Here is a 19,673-nt window from a genome sequence, read left to right on the forward strand (position 1 = left end):
CTTGTATGATTAAAATGTGCACCTAGTTTTAGGTTATAATTTTTGTAAACATTTCTTGAGCATTTCTTCTCGATTTATTTTATTTCAGTAACTGTTTAGCAAGTTTATTCTTTGAACAATAGTTGTTATTATCTAATAAAGAAAAATATTTTTTTTATTATGAAAATATCTCCTTGAAAATCTCTCAATAAATTGTGTTATTTTTATTGCGCTATGTATTATTATTCTGGTTATTGTTAACAGGATATTATCAAGTCCTGAAGTTTTAAAAGCGGTGCGTGAAAGACTTGCCCTTGAGGAAACGGCAGCTAGTGATTTAGCTACCACTAATGCTAGATTACAAGTTGACCTTGCTACTTTGCAATCACAGATAACTTCACTTACATCACAACATACTGCTCTACAACTTGCCAATTCTCAGTTAGTTGTAGAAAAAGAAGAGGTAAAAGAAATTTGACTTTATTTTTAATACGTTTGTTTCTATCATAACAGTTTTGTTGCTTTTTTTTTAATGTTTTATGTAAAATGTTTGCTGAAGATTTTCAAAATATTTGAATTACTTGATGTGTTAATTGATAAATTGCCTATTTTAATTCTAGGTAATTATTACATTTATTTAAAGTCAAAAACTAAAAAATATAAAAAAACTTTATGAGTTCATTAATTAAAGAGGCAAATGACTATAAAAAAATCATTGTTTATTCAATACTACTGCTACTACTAGTTTATAATATAAACACAATACTGACAATGCTGATACACTACAGATTTCAACAATTTTGTCTGAAATTTTTGTGTTTTTGTCTTTGCAAATTAGATCATAATGCAATTTTGATCTAATTTTTTTTAATTAAGGAAGATTTTCTTCCTTATCAACCAATCAGCATTCTCATACAATACTACATTATAAAAGCTTCAATTGTTTGTTTACTGTAGTTCATGTTTAGGAATAAAATGCTAACTACATGTTGTGAAAATTGTAAACTTTTAAATCATTTTTTTAAAACATTTATTCATTTTGTAATTTATTTCTGATTTTGTCGGATTTATTTTCTACATGAATTCACCTATTCCAGTTCAGTCTTTGTAAATTCTTTATATCTTCTTCCTTAATGTTGTTTCCCTTCTTTCTGACACATTTCATTCTTCGATTTTACTTTCAAATTATTATTATTATTTTCAAACTGATTTCTCCGTTTAAAGGCAGTTAGTGAATTTGAGATACTAAAGGACAAGATCTAATATTCTATAAGTAGAATTACATTTCCTCCATAATCCAGCTAATAATTTTTTATAATAACATTGTGTGTGTGTGTGTGTTTGTGTTTTTCTTTTTCATCTTATTACAATTATTGTAACCATTTATTCATCCATAGCATTGATTATTTTATTCTTATTTATTTCAGATTATGAAACAACATAATCAGTTAAATCAAGAACATCAACAGCGCTTATTAGATCAGTTGACATTGCAAACTTTACATGAACAATTGACTGCTGAATATGAAACGTTAGTTAAAGAGCGTGAAAATCTAAAATCACAGTTAAGAGATTTACGTAGTGAACAGCGTTCATTAAGGGAACAATATGATTTATTACAATCAAATTATAATACTTTGTTATCAGATAGTGAAAACTTGAAGGCTGAATCAAGATCATTAAACAATTTAAGAGCGGAACATTCAAAACTTAAAGTTAGTGTTACCAATTATTTCTATTTCATTGATACTATACTGATGCCCATTTTACCCTCTTCTGCTTTTTCCTCTTCAATAGTTTTCAACTTTTCCATTTTTCTGAAATATTTCTGAAAATTAACATATTCTAGAATAAATCCTGAATTATTTTAGCATTATTGTAATCTCTTAATACAATGTATAAAAGCCTCAGAGGGCAGTGTGGCTTTGAACATCCCAGGAAGTGTAATGGTTTAATAATAAAATAATGCTATATTATTATGGAAGACTGCTTCTTTATAACCAATGGAAGGAATGAAACTTTAATTGTGTGTATACATATTCATTCATGTATTTTTGTTGTACATATGAAAACATGTTTATGAATAAATTTGTAATCTATCAAACTCATATTGCTTCTAAGTAATATAGTAAACCACTCCAATCTCCTGAGGCATTTGCTTTATAGGATTACCTCCATTCCTATCTCTTGTTCCTGGATAATACTAAAGGAGTTATACATCTACTTACCTAGATCTACGTACACTTCATTTACACTCATACATATCATCCTCATTCATCCTCTGAAGAATTATCTAAACGGTAGTTACCGGAGGCTAAACAGGAAAAAGAAAGAAAGATCTACGTACAGCTTCATTTTTCCTAACCAAGCTGGTGCCTGTACATCGGTTGTCTGTTAAAATGGCATATAGCTGCTATTTGGGTGAAATAGTGTCCCTGCTTTTGGGTTTGTCCAAAGGCACTGGTTCTAATCTAGAGGATGTACAGATAGTTTGATTACAGGCTTAGATAATAACGTTTATTAAAGCTGAGCCTCCTAGTCCTCTCACCCAATGTAAATCTAAAAAACTTGATTAATATTTTGATTAAATTTTGTGTTGATGTATTTGGGTTATAAAATGCTAATTTACATTCTCTTTTCATATGATATAACTTTTTCTGTGAAAATAAAATTCACTGAGAAAGTAATGTAAGCACATATTCTTTTGGTGTTTGAAATAAATTTGTTGATGAAATTCACTCTTTAAGTAATAAAAATTAGTAAAAATTCAGAAAAGGTTAGCTTCTGTTTTAGTAACGTTGGGTATATTTTTACTTAGAGGTAGCTGCACTGAGCTGTCTGATTATATTACTTCCTGATTTTTGATTTTGTTAATTTTTTATGAAAAAAAAAAATCTTTATCATCAGCAGAATGAAAATGCAGTTTAATAAACTGGTTTTAATCTTTTCTATTCTTCATTCAAGAGACATAATCATTTATTTTATTAAATGTAGATTTTATAAGATTTAGTAAATACGGGTTTAATCTTTGTTTTCAATTGTCCAATTCTGTTTTAATAACTTCAGTTTCTATTTTTATATGGTTTGTAGCATTGCTAAAGTATCTTATTTCAGTGCAAGCCCCAATTTACAATTTTGTTTGTGTAATGAAATTGTATCTAACATTGATAGAATACGGCAATTTATAAACAACAAAACAATATTTGTAATTTTAGTTGTACTTAATTAATTATTATAATAACAATAGAAATTATTATGCGAGTAAATTTAAAATGTTACCTAAAAATGTATTAATTATCATCTTCATCAGATAGGTTGGAGTTTGTCGGAAATCATCTTATGTTATCTTAAAATATTGTTTCCAAGCTAATATCTATTAATAGAGTAAAAAAAGTCCTAGGTGTATTTATGTCGATCTGCAGATCCTTCTCATGAAAAATTGTCAGCTGACTATTACCAGTTCTAATTTATGTACTTGGGCTATGAACGGGCACAGAAAATTCCTGTTTATTAAGTATAGGAACCTTAAAAAGTCAGGTTCTAAATGCCTTTTATTTTTTAAATTTAAAAGATAAAATAAAATTCTTAGAAGATGTTTAATTAAAGTGAATTTTTACTTGAACTAGAATGATGTTAAAAAACCAAAGTATTAATGCGTGGGTCCTTTCTAAAATTACACAAAAAAAAAATTATTGTTTAATTTGTAATTTAGGCAAACAGCTGTTGTATTTCCTATTGTAGACAGACTTAATAATTAGTTCAAAAACTGAAAAAATTAAAAATTAGATCAAAAATTAAAAATTGTTTTCATATTTCTAATTTAACTTTGAATTTCATTCATATGTTTCCATATTAAATTATTATTTTATAATAAGGTAAAAGATTTATCTTTAGATTTAGATTTTATATCGCTGAGTAGTGTCGCCTTGTACACTATAGCCTGAAAGACTTTTTGTGCATTCCTCTCCTGATAATTCTAGCCTGCTTCTGTATTCTGAAAATAACTACACACAGGATTTTAGCCCCCTATGGTGTCAACCTGTACAACTGTGCAAGTCCACTTTGTATCTGGATACATCCTTGTATCATAATTTAAAAAAAATTATGCTTCTTTAGTTTTTTAGTATCTCACATTCCAGTAGTCCCTGGAATTTATCAGTTTTTTTATCGTTGGCTAATTTACCATAATAAGTTTCCCTGAAAAACAAAAAAAAAACTATAATTTTTTTAAATATTTCTCATCATATCATGTCCATCCAGCTTGTAAACTTCTTTTAAAACTTTTCATCCCTACAGTTGTAGAAGAGGCTTACTGAAACCTATGGTTTAATTTAGGGTTGGTTCTCTATTGTTTTATTACTTCTTTAAAAATCCATTATTTGATAATACTTTTTTGTCAGAATTATTTTGATTGTTGTCTTATTTTGGTTCAATAGCTACAATTGGGCCCCATCACTCGTTTTGCTAAAAAGAAATTTGGCTTTCTCAACTTCTGAGTGCAGCTACAAAATTATAGTGATAAAATTAGAAATAACTTATAGGAAAACAATATTTTTTTAATTTTAACTGGAAAACTGATAAGTGGAGATGACAGGCAATAGCCAATTGTATTTTAAATATTAATTTTTGTTCATTGAATTTTTCTTTAATATATTATTAGTTTTGAAAAATTACTTTTTTTAATTAATTTAAATTATTTTGTTCGTTAGGAAGATTTTAGGAACTTATTTGCTGCTTCTGATAAATTAAAAACAGAATACAGAGGTGTGCAAGATCAATATAGGGAAGTAAGGAGTGAGTGTGGTAAATTAAAATTGACTGTTACTGAATTACAAGGTGAACTCGCACAGAGAACTGATCAACTTACAAGCCAACAAGTACAAATATCTAAACTTAGTAGCCAATGTGAGGTATGTATATTTTGTTTTATAAAAATGATTTTAATACATGTTTATATCACAAATTGTAGTATATTGTTAAAAATTATTCCAACTTCTTTTTTCTTGCTCTAATTTTTGGCAATGAGATAGAAAATAAAAAAATTTTCTTACACATTTATAAGCTGATTTTTCTAAATCCTACATTTTTTATCAAGAAGTATGTTATCTGCTCCATAACTTGAAAGTGGGACAGAATTGATAAGTAAACTATTCTCAGATTTTAAATTATTTTAAATCTGTGAATTAAATAATCCCAATTGCGTATTTTTTATTACTCTGTTATACAGGTTGATTTACCACATAATGCAGATACTTTGCCAGCTCATTCTAAATGTAAAAATAAAGAAAAAAGTACATATAAACATAGGTCTGGAAATGCTTCATTAATGAGTTACAGCTGACAAAAAACTTCTCCAAGATTTCATTTCCTCCAGTGAAATAAAGCCATACAAACAGAAATTCTTGGGACACAAAAATGTGAGCTAATTTGATGGTTCATATGAAATCCAATCTGACAAATTAAAAAAAATGAGTCCAAGAATTGTAACAAGTAGTTTTTTAGAAAACCGGTGAAAAATGCAAAAAACAGGAGTCAAAAACACACTTTTTTATATTTGACTTGTAATAACTTTGTTAAATTTTCAATAAACAGATAAAACTTGTAGAAAATTTAATTCTAAACAGAATTGTATAATTAAGTCAACAGAAAGTGAATAACAGTTAAATAAAATGGACTTTTATTTAGAGCTATTCAAAGCTAAATTTAACTGGAAAATGATTTTTATCAATAACTGATTTTTCAAAACTGTGAAAAAATGATAAAAAACATAAATTTCTGGTATTCAAAATTAATAAAAGAAGTTTCAAAATAAATTATTTCATAATGGGATAGTACTGAATCAATGATCGTAACAGTGTATTAAGTTTTTTCTGTTAAAAAACTCTTGATTTTTGTTTAAAATTAAAATAATAAGCAATAATTTTTTTGGAGAAATTTTTATTTCAAGTTGGCAATATAATAACAGCTGTCCAACAGTTAAGTTTTTCGAATTGTTATTGTGATATGTAATTGAGTTTCAGTTCATTAGTGCAATTTTCCTGTTAGTACAAGTAGACGAACTGTGTACTGCAGGAAACAGGATCTCTTCCTAGAAGTAATCGTATCCCTTATGACCATTCTCTCCAGCATGATGTTAATGTCAATGAAAGCATTATTGTTTCTGTTTAGCGTATTCCTGGTGCCAGTACAAGATGTCTTTCTAACCGGTTGAGAGTTTCACAAATTAAATTACAGAGGACACTTAAGAATAACAATCTTTATTGATATCATAAACAAAACATACAGCATCTACATGCAGGAGACCCTGCCCTTTGGTTGGCGTTCTGCAATCAGTTAAACATTCTTCTACAACTTTTCAAGTACATTTTATTTATCAATGAGTCACAGTTCACTTGTGATAGTATAAACAACATGAGAAACAAACACTCATTAGCAGAAGTGAACTCTCATGCAATGTGGATCATAACTTTCAACAGCAATTTGCCATTAATGTATTGTGTGGGATTATTCATAATCAGTTGATTGCACAGTTTATTTTCAAAGGGTGCTTAACAGGTGAGGTGTACTTACAGTTTTTTTAAGAACAAATACAGCCATTACTTCAAGATGTTCCTCTTGGAACATGAAGCCGGATTTACTTGCAGCACAACAGTGTCTGCACTGTCGTGCAATTAAACCACCTACTTAAACCAGCAATTCCCAGATAAATGATTGATGAAGGCAGTTCACAATCCTAACCCACCGAGTTGGTCTAGTGGTTAAACTTGTCATCACAAATCAGCTGATTTCGAAGTTGAGAGTTCTAAAATTCAAATCCTAGTAAAGGTAGTTACTTTTATATGGATTTGAATACTAGATCATGGATTCCGGTTTTCTTTGATGGTTGGGTTTCAATTAACCACACATCTCATGGTTGACCTGAGACTGTACAAGACTACACTTCATTTACATTCATATATATCATCCTCATTCATCCTCTGGAGTAATACTTTACAGTTGTTCTGGAGACTAAACAGAAAAAAGAGAGAGGCCCAAAATCCTGACCACCCAGATCACCAGATCTTACGCCAATATATTTTTGTGTATGGGGTTGGATGAAGTGTACTGTTTATAAATTAAAAGTAAATAAACAAGGCGATTTACTTTTCCGTGTTACTGATGCTTTTGCGCTGTTAAAGATCTAAAAACAGCAATATTAGCAATCCACAAATGTGCAGTGAAATAAGTGGAAACATTTTCGAAGATGTATTGTAAATTATTAATATTTTACATTAAAAATCATTTTTAAGTTAAATTTAGCTTTGTATTGCTCTAGATAAAAAGTCCATTTTATTTAACTGTTATTCACTTTCTGTTAAGTTTTATTAAAGAATGTTATCTGTTTATTGGCAATTTAACAAAGTTATTACAAGTAAAATGTAAACAAATTTTTCGGCTCCTGTTTTATGTGTTTTTCACCGGTTTTCTAAAAACTACACAAGTTACAGTTCTCATACTCCTTTTTTCAATTTGTCAGATTGAATTTCATGTGAAACCATCAAATTAACTAATATTTTCCCAATAATATCTGCATGGCTTCATTTCACTGAAGGAGATTAAATCTAGGCAAAATTTTTCAGCAGCCATAACTTGTTAATGAAGTGTTTTCGAACCTATGTTTATGTGTATTTTTTTTCTTTATTTTTACATGTAGAATGAGCTGCCAAAGTATCGGCATAACATGGTAAATCACTCTGTATAAGAATCTTTATCAAAATTTAGAAAAATAGTAAATTAATGAAAGCTTAACTATATTTTAGAAATTTAAATTTTGAATGTAAGACCCAAAACTTATGGGTTCATGGAAAGTGCGAGGATATTTTAATATCTTCATGGACCCCAATGTTTTTGCCTTGGGTAGAAGGTACTGTATAAATTATTTATTTATAAGATTGCATTATATTTTCTTCAATAAAAGCTAAATTAAAATTAAATTGTCAATTAAAATTTAGATTATCTTCAATAATTAAAAATTTATAATTACATTTATCTTGCTGTACATTTTTACTTTTGCTTTACATTTAAAATGCTTTACATTTTAAATTTATATTGTCCTTTGATTAAAAGTTTGTCATAATCAGGTAGTTTTTTCTTTTCACTTATTCTCATTTTCCCTTGTGAGATCATACCTTATGTCTTGACTTCATAATCTGAGCCTTCATCTTTATCATCTACTTCACATCAATTCCAAATAATCATAAACCTTTGAAAGAGGTCAGAAATTTCACTTTCATTAGTCTTGTCAAGTTGTTTTTAGTAAAACAATGAAAGTCTTAAATAATTATGTTGCTTCATAAATAACAAGCACATAGTTGCAAAAAAGAAGTAATGATGCGACAAACAGAACTGCAACTGATGTAGGAACAGAACTCGTGGTATGCATGAATAAATAGAATTGTACCTTTGGTTCATTATTGATAATACAGGTTCAATCAGAATACAGGAAACACCACTACGGAAATTCCATTCATTGTATGAGGGTAAATCAATTATTATCTGCAATGTAGTTATAAATTTTATTGCAATACAAATAGGAAACTTGCATGTACATCATTTTTCAACATAGTCTCCTTGCATGTCAATGCACGTGGTCCATCGTTGCACAGGCTGCTTGATGCCTTCATAAAAGGTCTTCGGTTGAGCTGCGAGCCAGGAATGCACCGCTTCTTTCACTGTTTCATCCGAGGTAAATCGATGGCCCCTTAATGATGCCTCTTTGAGTGGATCAAACAAGTGATAGTCAGAAGGAGCAAGATCTGAACTATACGGAGGATGAGCCAGTACTTCAAAGTTGAGTTTCTGGAGCGTTTCAGCAATGTGGGTAGCAGTATGTGGACGGGCATTGTCATGCAGCAACACAACACCTTTCAACAGCAGTCCTCGGCGTTTGCTTTGAATTGCAGGCTTCAACTTTGCAGTAAGCATCTCACTGTAACGCACATGTTTATTGTCATGCCCCATTCCTCATAATGTTCCAATACTGGGCCTTGTGAGTCCCAAAAAACTGTAAGCATCAGTTTCCCCGCAGATGGTTGGGTCTTGAACTTTTTTTAGCAGGGTGAATTTGGATGTTTCCATTCCTTACTCTGGCATTTACTCTCCGGCTCGTAATGATAGATCCGTGTTTCGTCACCAGTGATGATTCTGTCCAAGAAGATGTCCCGTTTGTTATCATAGCGATCCAAATATTTTTGGCAGATGTCCAAGCGCGTTTGTTTATGCAACTGTGTGAATTGTTTTGGGACCCATCTTGCACAGACTTTATGAAAGCCAAGTCTGTTGTGAATGATTTCGTTGGCAGAACTGCGACTAATTTGCAGATGATGTGCCACTGGATGAATAGTTACTCGTCTGTATAAGAAAACCTTGTCACATGCACGCTCAATGTTTTCTTCATTTGTGGCGGTAAACAGTCGTGCGGCTCCTTCATCATGCGTAACACTTCTGCAACCATTTTTTAATTTTTCAATCCATTTGTAGACACTCTGTTGTGGCAACACACTGTTCCCGTACCGTACCGAAAGTCTTCAATGAATTTCGGCCCCTGATACACCTTCCGACCACAAAAACCGGATCACTGAGCGTTGCTCTTCTTTGGTGCAAACAGAAAGCACAGCAGCCATAGTTTATTTAAATAAATATGGACAAAGTAAACTGGATCATTTCAGTATGCTTAAACATAGCATGAACACGGAATAGAAAATGTTAATCTGAATAATAAAGTTAGGTTAAAACTTAGCTTAAATATAAATTCTTTTTTATTTCAGATATTAAATCAAATGAAAAATGGTTTAGAGGAGGATAGAAAATCGCTTATGGAGCATGTGTCATTACTACTTAGTCAATATCATGAATTATTAACACATTCATTAGAAGACAAAGAACATTATCACACAGAGGAAAAAATATTTACGTCAGTTTTTTTTTTCATTATCGATGAATATTTAACTGTAAAAATGTTAAATCTTAGAGAATAGATTATGTTTATGTGTAACTTCTGGTATACTTTTAATCTTGAAAATATAATACTGGTAAAAATCAAAGTCAGTGATAATACCAGAATGTTAGAAAAGAAATAACTATTTTGTTATGAAATCGTATTCTTTACTTTATTACAAAGGGCCTATTATGAGTACACTAAATTACAATTTATCAGATCCAGTAGATTTCTTTGATACATTTTATTATATTTATAAGGCTTCATGTTATTAAAGAGCCATTATTTCTATTTGGCAACTTTTCCAAAGGGAAATTATGTTCATAATATTACTTAACTTTGGTAGCAATAAGAGATATTGTTAACATTTTGAAACCTAAGCTAACTGAGTAAAATATGCAAATCATTGGTCTTTGTGTAGAACAAGGTGTATTTAATCCTGAATTTAAATCCAGACCATTTGTTTTTGTTGTTTGGATATTTAGGATTGTTTAGGATTGATTGGAGCTGCTTCAAACCCTGATCTCCATGGTGGAATGGTAGCATCTCAGCCTTTCATCAGGAGGTCCAGGGTGTGAATCCCAGACAGATTTTTCATACATGCATGGCATTTTTCACACACTACAAAATTCCATTTCCACATTCCACGTAAAAGTTTTAAGCTGTGTTTTTTCTTGATATTATCAAGAAAAAAAGTGTTGAACTTAGTATATCAGATATTTACATGATATTATACTACAACTCATTCATATGTGAATGAGTGAATTCCATCTCTTTTGTATCTGTATTCTGTGGTTGTAAACAACTGGAAAATTGCATTTTTTTACTTTTTTTCATGGTGGTCTGTATCCTATCCAAGGCGCTGATGAATAAATATTTGAAACTACACTTTGCTGTATTATTCTCTGTCTTCAAACTACTCTCACTTTAACATCCTATCTTAATGTATATTTGGTGTATAATACTTAAATTTGGCTTTAGCATATTTATTTCAAATCTATTAATTTTTCTCTTTTCCATCTGCTTCCGTATTCTATGATATTAAAGCAAATATGCTTTTAAATATTTGTTTGTTTGTATTTTCTTAATGTTATCATTTCTTTTGTAAGTTTAAACTTTACCTGAAAATGCCATTATTAGCTTTTTATTTACTTAAATCCCTTTCATTTTCTTCCAGCTTTCTCCAAAAAACTCTCTGATAAATCTCTTATAGGTCTTTTATCTTCATTCATTATTTCTCATAAAAATAAATATTATCTCTAATAAATAATCTACTTCATTACATGAATGACACTGGATATAGTTATTTAATGAGAAACTAAAGTAGAGTATGGTAGATGCCTTTTTTTATAAATGAAAACCCTGTTTAGAACTCATTTTTACAATCTTTTTCGGGCTAAAAAATTCTGCCATCAGAGAATTTATGAGTTTTCCATTCCTTTATTTCAGTTCATGTACTCGCTTAATTTTTAATCCTCTGTGAAATATTTATGAGGTATTGGCTCTACTCTTAATTCTACTCCTTTTCATTTAAGACAGCTCATATCAATGTTGTATTAGTTTTTGTTGTATTTTATCTGTCTTAAACATCTGTATTTAAAAATATATATATATATATATAATAATAAAAAAAATTATATAATTGTTTATATTATTTTCTTTATAATAAACTATTTAAGTATGCAAAATTGTTGAATATTTTCTTATTTTATTACAGATCATTTAGTATTCTTCATACTTATCATTTTATAGATACTTTTGCATAAATTATTGAAATTATTCTGCAGTGTAGTTTTTTAGAGTGGACAGGTATTTTTTTTTTTATTTTTACCATCTTGTCTGTTTAAGTCTATGAATATATTGATGTTTTCTTTTTTCTGACTATATTGTATGAAATATATTTGTTTTTAATAGGGATAAGCTGAATAATCTGTATAGACAAAAAGAAAAGTTGGAAGAGAAAATAATGGAACATTATAGAAAATTGGACAGCTGTCCAGCAAAAAAGTGAGTTCTGAGCTTTTATTATTGCTGTTTATATTTAATTTCTTTTTCTTTAATTAGTTGCTTACCTTTTGGTTTTTTTTTCTATTTTTTCCATTCAAGTTGTATTAGGAAAGGTGAGGAATGGAGTAGTTTCCCATTGTCAGATATGTTTTTGTACATAAGTTGACCAATCTGAGCTGATAATCTGCCTGACAAGTGGCACCTTTACTCTTCAACACATATACCATACATTATTACTTTTATAGATAGTAAGTCTCACTGATACTTCTTGAAACTCACATGCCTTACATGTGCCACATAGCAAAGGGTATGTATACAACTGCAACCAGTTGTATAAAGCTGTAAATTAATGTATCCCCTGTTTTCATAAACAGTGGATTGATTATATAAATTGTTTCATTAATTGAAAACTTTTCCAAAAAAAAAAAAATTAGTAATGTTCATGAACATTGAATTTTCCTGTGATGATGTATTATTCTTAAGTGATAAATCTTTTTCATATTGTTAAAAATCATTTTTTAATCTAATTAGTGAACAGATTTTTCCAGTAATTTTGTGTTGAAAAATTATTAATTCTGTTTTTTTATGTGTATTGTTAATATTTTTTTATATAAGTTATTGTAAATTTAATTTTTCTTACAGGAAGAGTTTTGGTGCTAGTTTAGTGCGGCGAGTAAGGAAAGCTGGCTCAGATTTGATAAGTAAAGTAAGTATAATCCTCCTTTTGATTCTAATCTCTGTGGTTAAGATCAATAAAATTGTTACTACATATTTACTTATTTTTTAATTTATCTTATGTCTGTTTTATTTTTTATATTGTGTTTTTAGATCAAAATGTTCCTTTAAAAATAAAATGTTTGAGAAGTGAAAGTGATTGATCTGAAAATAGTAAAACAAATGCAAAGTGAAAAAAATAGGAGTTTAAACAAGTTTGTCGCACATATTAGGAAGCACCATATTCAAGCTACATCAGCAAGACAATAATTGTACTCTTTTTCCTTAGAATTAAAATTTACTTGTTGGTATTTTTAAGTTTATTATTAGTTTTTTTAATTCCTTCTTTAAGTACTTTAAAATACTTTTTGGGTCCTGGGTAAAATGTTAACCCCCTTTCTATGATTGTTCCACAACAGCTGATACATTTCAGATTATCATCAAGAATATGAAATGAGAATAACATGCCAATATCTAAATCTATTTTAAATAAACTCATTCCCTTAGATTTTCCAAATTTATATTATGTTAATTGAATAAATGGATTTGGCTAGAAGTTTTTACTTAATAACCATCATAGATTTATGTTAAATATTTACAGTAATTTTAGCTATTTAAAAATATTTCGTTTAGTTTTATTAATTTATATTCTGTAAAAATAATTAATGATAAATTTCTCCATTTGAACAACAAACAAACAAAGATTTTATTTTTTCCTCCAAATGCAAGTCATTACATGAAGCATGAAGTCAATTGTCCTATAAGCTTACAAATGAATTTTTTATTAGTGTATTTCTGAGGATGATTAAAGTAATTTTATAATAAAATAAATTTGGGATGGTTAATCAGGAGAATAATAACTATTCAAGTAAGGATTCATCTATTTTTATGGGTTCACATAAGTAAATGATATTTATTATCTGTTATAGTGTATTCTTTAAAACAAAAGAAAATTTTTCTTTCATTTTATGATTTTATTTAACATTTTTTTATTAGAGTCGAAGATCTTGGCATGATGACGCCGCCAGAAGAGGAACAGATTCTGACACAAGCCTAGAAGATGTTCGCACTCGCCAGGGTACATTTTTAATTTTTGTTTAAATTATTTTAGTATTATGTGTTGTGTGCAGTATTTTGTTGTATTTGTACCCAACCTAAAATTTTTGTACTTCAAACTATTTGAACTTTAGCTTTTTGTTTTATAATCATTGTGTATGAGGAATTTTTGATGTTCAGTTTAAAAAAATTGATATTCTCATGTGCAATCGCTCATACTTCTGTATCTTTATCATATTTTATATATTACCCACCTTATAGAATAGTTAACATACCTGTCAATAGTTACATTTCTTAAATAAATGAATGAAGCAAGAAGTTAGTTTTTCTAACTTCTTAAAAGAAGACTTTTTCTCATTAATTTTTTTATATGATGTTGAAATGATGATTAGCCAGAAATTGATTACAGTTTACAGTTTTTCAGTTAATGCGGATTTGATTCATTTAACATTATCTGCTGTAACCCTTTACTTAAATTCCCAAGATGTTACAGTATACCTTCTGGTGCTTATAAGCTGTACTGCAAATAGCAGTTTACTGCTCTATTGACCAGAATCTATTTTATCATTTTTTAGTCTTGACCATTTTAGTCATTCTTTGGTATCTTTTTAGATTAACCTCAAGAAACAACTTATATTTTTTGTCAGTTCATTCCATTTTTTTTTTAACCCTTTGATAATGATGTAATACTGTAAATAAAAATGATGTTAATGGGGTTACTGACTTATGAAACCAAAGTTCATTACCTCAGCTGTAATGCTACACAGTCAGATTCTCTCGGCCTTGAGGACAGGTGGGCAGTGCGAAATATGTCATGCAATAGTCCGTATTTCTTACAGAGGTCGGCAGCATAACACAAAAGTTGAGTCCATACAAAGTACCAAGGTCGGCATCAACGGGTTAACATAATGCTTAATATGTATGTAAGGTTTGAATTATTTACTAAACGCGCTGATTTTGAAGTGATGTTTAATTTGTTGAAGGTATTCCTCTCAAGGGGGTTGTACTTTTTCTCATACAGCTTTCAGAGAATATTTTTTTTTAATGAAAAGTTACATGTTCTACTTAAACTATATTTTATTTTTTGCTGTCATCATTATTTAATATTTGATTGTTGTAGTATAATTGTGTGTAATTTGATGTCATTCTGATGTTCAAAGTGTTACATGTTCAACAAAATTGTTAAGAAAACATAAGAATAATGTATATTTCTATAATTAAGAGAATAGTAGTTAGTCTGTGTCATTTCTCTACATTTTGTTTACATTTATCAAAATGCAGAAGTTTTGCTACTTTTCTTGCAAATTGTTTTTTTTCCACTTGGATTTTATAAGCATATCCATGTAAATAAAAATATAGAGTTAAAACTTAAAACTTAAAAATTTAAATAACTGGAATAATGTTTTATTTTTTAAGTGTACTTTCCTTAAGTAGACTTATTGTTTAAAAAAGCTTATTTTATTTCTGATATTTTTTTTGTTTTTCTGCAGATGGTTTAAGCCTTGGTACACCTGGTACTCGCCGTACTGTTTATTATTCTGGTGATGAAAATTCTACCGCTAATGTAAGTGTAAGTACGTAAAATGTTATTCCATTATAACTATTAATGTCTTAGAACAATAATTCCTAAACTACCTGAACATATCACTTGCGCTGGAGAAATGAATTCAGGACATACATTTGAAGGATGTCTATGAAAATCTTTTTATACCACCTTAATGTTTTTCTTTCACAAGGATAATAACTTAGCAGTTGATCTTGTCTATCAATGACCTACATGTATTCATTATATTTTGTTATTGTCAAGGACATTTCCTTTTCTTCGCCTTTCTTGTTTTAAGCTGTATCAATTTTTGTATTGGCTTGAAAGATACAGAATGTTACGTTTATCTCTCTATTTTTTATAAGTTTGTATATATAATTATAAGTATACTTTGTATAAGTTTTTCCCTTCTGTAGTTTTTTCTCCGTCACTTTTTTAGGATTATCTTTCCTGTCAATAACAGAGGATTCCAGTTGCACAGGTTTATTATCAAAAAGATTTTTTGTTAGTTTTACGCTATTATAAAAGTCATCCAAGTAAACAACATGATCTTTTCCAAGTCTTTCTTCCAAAAGGTGTATGATCACCTTTTCTGTATGTCCTTCACCTCCTAGTGATCAAGTGCTCCAGCATACACTGCAAATTACAATATTAGGTTGGTTGGTTCACATAAATAAAGTTTTATACCATACCTATGGCGCTTGTTTTAAATATATTACCTAAAAACAAGCCATCCTCTCTAAAGCACCAGAGCTTCACCAAAGGAAAGCTCTTTACTTGGGTTGTATGCACATAATACTTTGTTATTAAAATAGTCAATGAGACTTTTTACAAGATGAAAGCAATGAAGAATTAACTGGAATCTGTCACGTGACATATACTCTCCAAAACAAGTTTTGAATAATTTATCTTTGCGCCAGTAATCTTGCATCTTTGGCACTTTTTTATTACCCGTATGAAAAAGTAGACCCAAAAAAATATTTTCAGTTCAGAAATTCTTTCTACAGTGAGTTATCCTGGAATTTTCTGTGATTTTCACTGACAAAAAAACTTCTACAGTGTAGTGGTTGGTTTCCTTGACAATGGATTCTAAAACACTTCATCTACCAGTAAATTGAAATAATCGATGGGTTTATTATTGCCTAGTATTGGAACTTGTATACAAGTTCCAATACAAGTTCCAAGTATTGGAACTTGTATGAGATAAAGAAATAGAAAAGTTCTTAATGTTAATTGCACCAACACATGATTCAAAATTTGGAGCATCATCACTCACATCTGGAAAAACAAGGTTCGACAGTGTATTTTTCAGACTCACTACTACTTGAAGCATTTCTATTTGGAAGATATTTATCATCACTAGCATAAGCTTCAGAAGACGAATCAGAATTAATTAATCTGTCTATTTAATTTACCAACAAATGACGATAATCATCTGAAGCAGTTGGCTTGCAATTAGTTAGGTCATCCATATCACTAATACGTTAAATAAAAACAAGAGAACTGGCAATCTAAAAACGGAACACATTTTAGTGATAATTAAACTATAACAAGACAAGCATGCTACAAAGCAAACTGAGATGTGATGTGACAAAAAGAGAAAAAAGATGTGGAGAAAAGATAGCATGATTTTTCAAGTCAATGACTCACAAGTGCATCATCCTCACAATGTATTTATAGTCACCAATGCACCAGTGTGTCATCCACGGTGAATGTATTAATATGATTGATTTTAAATAAATTTTTACCTCATTTTATAACATATTAACTGAAACATTTATAGTATAGTTACCATAAACTTATATATACTGATAGTGTTTTTATTTAAATTTATTTAATTATAATAATCTGTTCAGTTTAAATAATCTTTTTAAGATTATTAATTTAAAATAATTCTTTCTTTTAAATAATTTATTGGAAATTTTTTAGTGCAAATGTTTGGTTATAGAGAGTGATTTCTTTTACAACAATCAGATAATTGATGTAATTTTTTTGGTTATGTTAACATCAATAATTTTTTTTGTTGTAATTATTAAAATGACAATATATTCAATAGAATCTGAATAAGAGTGTATGCACAACTGTAAACCAATATATAAGTGGGCTATATTTCTCCATTTACTTGTTATATGAAGTACTTTATGAATTATTTTTTTAATTTATTTTTAACAATTTATAAAAAAATTCTTTTTCCTATAAGTTAGATTTTGTATTTGTATGATAAACGATAATTTATTTTGTCATTTGTTTAAGGATAATGAAGATAACATGAAAAATAATGCAGATGTACCAAGAACATCAACACCTCATCAGAATCAGCAACAAGATACTGGGTAAATTGATATTATGAATTTGAAATTATATAGAATAATTGGTCATGACCTTTTTAAACTGCCAACAAACTTCCGCCACATGTAAAACAAAGTGTAAATGTAAGTCTGAGTGAAATCTCATCTCACTCATTTGTTCAGCTTATGTTATTTTTATCTTATTATTAGCCAATGTTTTCAATATGAAACTTACATTGTTACATAAAAGTCTTTCAGAACTATATTCTTAAGTTATGTTGTATCATCTAAATACCAAAATTTATTTTTCACAAATAGAGCCTGGTTGGCTAAAAAATACTTCAAATGAAAACAAAAGACACAGCTGAGATTTCAGGCATGTAAAATGCTATTTTTGTTTAATATAACTTCAGTTTGCAAGTATCATTAAACTTTGCTGTAATACAAACAAAACAGATGCTATCAAGATAAAATTATCATCATTAAGATTAAAATCTTAAGATGAAATTTAAAATCTAAAACAAAGAATAAACTCTAAACTCCAAAAAATATCATTCTCTGATAGTTACTTGTTATATAGAAATAAAATTTAAAAAATATGATTGTGTCTGTGTTTTAGTTGAATCTTTAGATTGTACATCTTTTAGATGTTTATGATTTAATGAAAATTATTTTATATGAAATTTTTTTATTGAAAGGAAAGAATGTGTTTGAAAAGAAAAAATAAGTGCAGGAGAAGATATATTTATTGGATATGCATATAGCGGTAATCATTTTCATGAAGTGTGTAAAACAACAAAAAAAGAGCATGAAATGCATTCATCATCATTGTTCTTTGTATAAGACCCCACTACATTTAAAAATTAGTTAAATATAATTCCATACTTGTTCCCAATTATTTAATTTCTAAAACTTTAGGTTCTTCCAGTAGTATATTTATAGCTTTTCATTTTTGTATTGCATTTCTTTTATAATAATTTTTTTTACCCACAGGTCTTTGTTAGTTTATAATCGTTTGACAACAGTTCTTAACGATCCAGCAACAGTAACATCAGCACCGCATTCACCTAATGTTACACCACAGCATGGACATGGTCATAATAAAAATGCACCAAATTCACCGGAAAATAAAAATCCTGTATGGTATGAATATGGTTGTGTTTAAAATTAATTTTAATAACATTAAGTGTAAGTATTATGTTTTAACTTATTAAAAATTTAAATTTTATTCTGATGTTGGTTGACTTGGAACATTTTTTTCTTAATCATCGAGTTGTTTTGTTATCCATTTATGTTTTTCCAATTCCTTTTTACATGTATTGTCATAATTTTTGCATGTTTATTTATTTACATATGTATGTTTTCTTGATCATAGTTTCTGTAAATTTTTATTTATTTTCATCAACTTGTATATCATGAAATCTGTATTTTTTATAAGTTTATTTAATTATTTTTCATTTATTAATATTATTTTTTAAGTATTTGATAATTTTATTTCCATATGATTTTTTAAATATTTATTTCAAATTAATAAAAAAAATATATAAGTGGATTCCATTTTATAAAAAAAAAATAATAATTTTAAGTTTTTGATAAATTTATGAAGCATTAATTTTAAAATTATCTGTTTATTTATAAATGTTATATATTTTAGAATATATATGGTTTATAATTGTTTGGAATATGCAGATGCTGTTCCATTATATTATTAAAGCATGACTTTTTGAAAGTATTGGTGCCTCTTTAACTGCCATTATGTTGTGTAGTTTTAATTTTATAATTAGTTTGAGAGTATTATTTTATCCAATCTTCATTACACAAGCTAATTGGTTATTCTCTTAACAACTGAAAAGTGTCTATTATGACATAGGAATTTAGTTGTAGAAATTACATTTATCGTAATTCTGAGATTTTTAATTTTTTAAAGTTTTGTTAGAAGTTCAGAAAAATAAAGTAAACCAATTTCTTGATAAAAAATTTCAGAAATCTGCAACGAAAATTCTTGTTATTCACAAATTTTATTTAGTTAATGATATATCCAGAGCATTTCAGACAAAAAAATTATTTGTATAATTTTACTGGGTAACAAATTTAGATGCTATTTTTTATG

General features: G+C 28.5%; 1 protein-coding gene across 4 annotated transcripts in view; it reads left to right on the forward strand.

The window, feature by feature from the left end:
* LOC142328094 (uncharacterized) overlaps positions 1 to 18,804 on the forward strand; it is a 75,221-nt gene extending 56,417 nt beyond the window's left edge. The window contains exons 17-26 of one of the 4 annotated variants that reach the window (XR_012757185.1): positions 244 to 442; positions 1,407 to 1,694; positions 4,689 to 4,889; positions 9,786 to 9,931; positions 11,870 to 11,962; positions 12,605 to 12,668; positions 13,673 to 13,754; positions 15,223 to 15,296; positions 17,529 to 17,707; positions 18,557 to 18,675. Coding sequence is in view for 2 of the 4 variants with exons in the window: in XM_075371585.1 (XP_075227700.1) it covers positions 244 to 442; positions 1,407 to 1,694; positions 4,689 to 4,889; positions 9,786 to 9,931; positions 11,870 to 11,962; positions 12,605 to 12,668; positions 13,673 to 13,754; positions 15,223 to 15,302; positions 17,529 to 17,608; positions 18,557 to 18,728 (1,405 nt within the window). In the remaining 2 variants the exon portion in view is untranslated. Of the gene's footprint in view, positions 1 to 243; positions 443 to 1,406; positions 1,695 to 4,688; positions 4,890 to 9,785; positions 9,932 to 11,869; positions 11,963 to 12,604; positions 12,669 to 13,672; positions 13,755 to 15,222; positions 15,307 to 17,528; positions 17,708 to 18,556 lie in introns of all 4 variants that reach the window. The other 3 variants (XR_012757186.1, XM_075371585.1, XM_075371586.1) reach the window with 3 other exon arrangements.
* The last annotated feature ends 869 nt before the right edge of the window (positions 18,805 to 19,673 follow it).

The sequence above is a fragment of the Lycorma delicatula genome, chromosome 7, assembly GCF_047948215.1.
Source record: "Lycorma delicatula isolate Av1 chromosome 7, ASM4794821v1, whole genome shotgun sequence".
In the NCBI taxonomy this organism is placed as follows: Eukaryota; Metazoa; Arthropoda; class Insecta; order Hemiptera; family Fulgoridae; genus Lycorma; species Lycorma delicatula.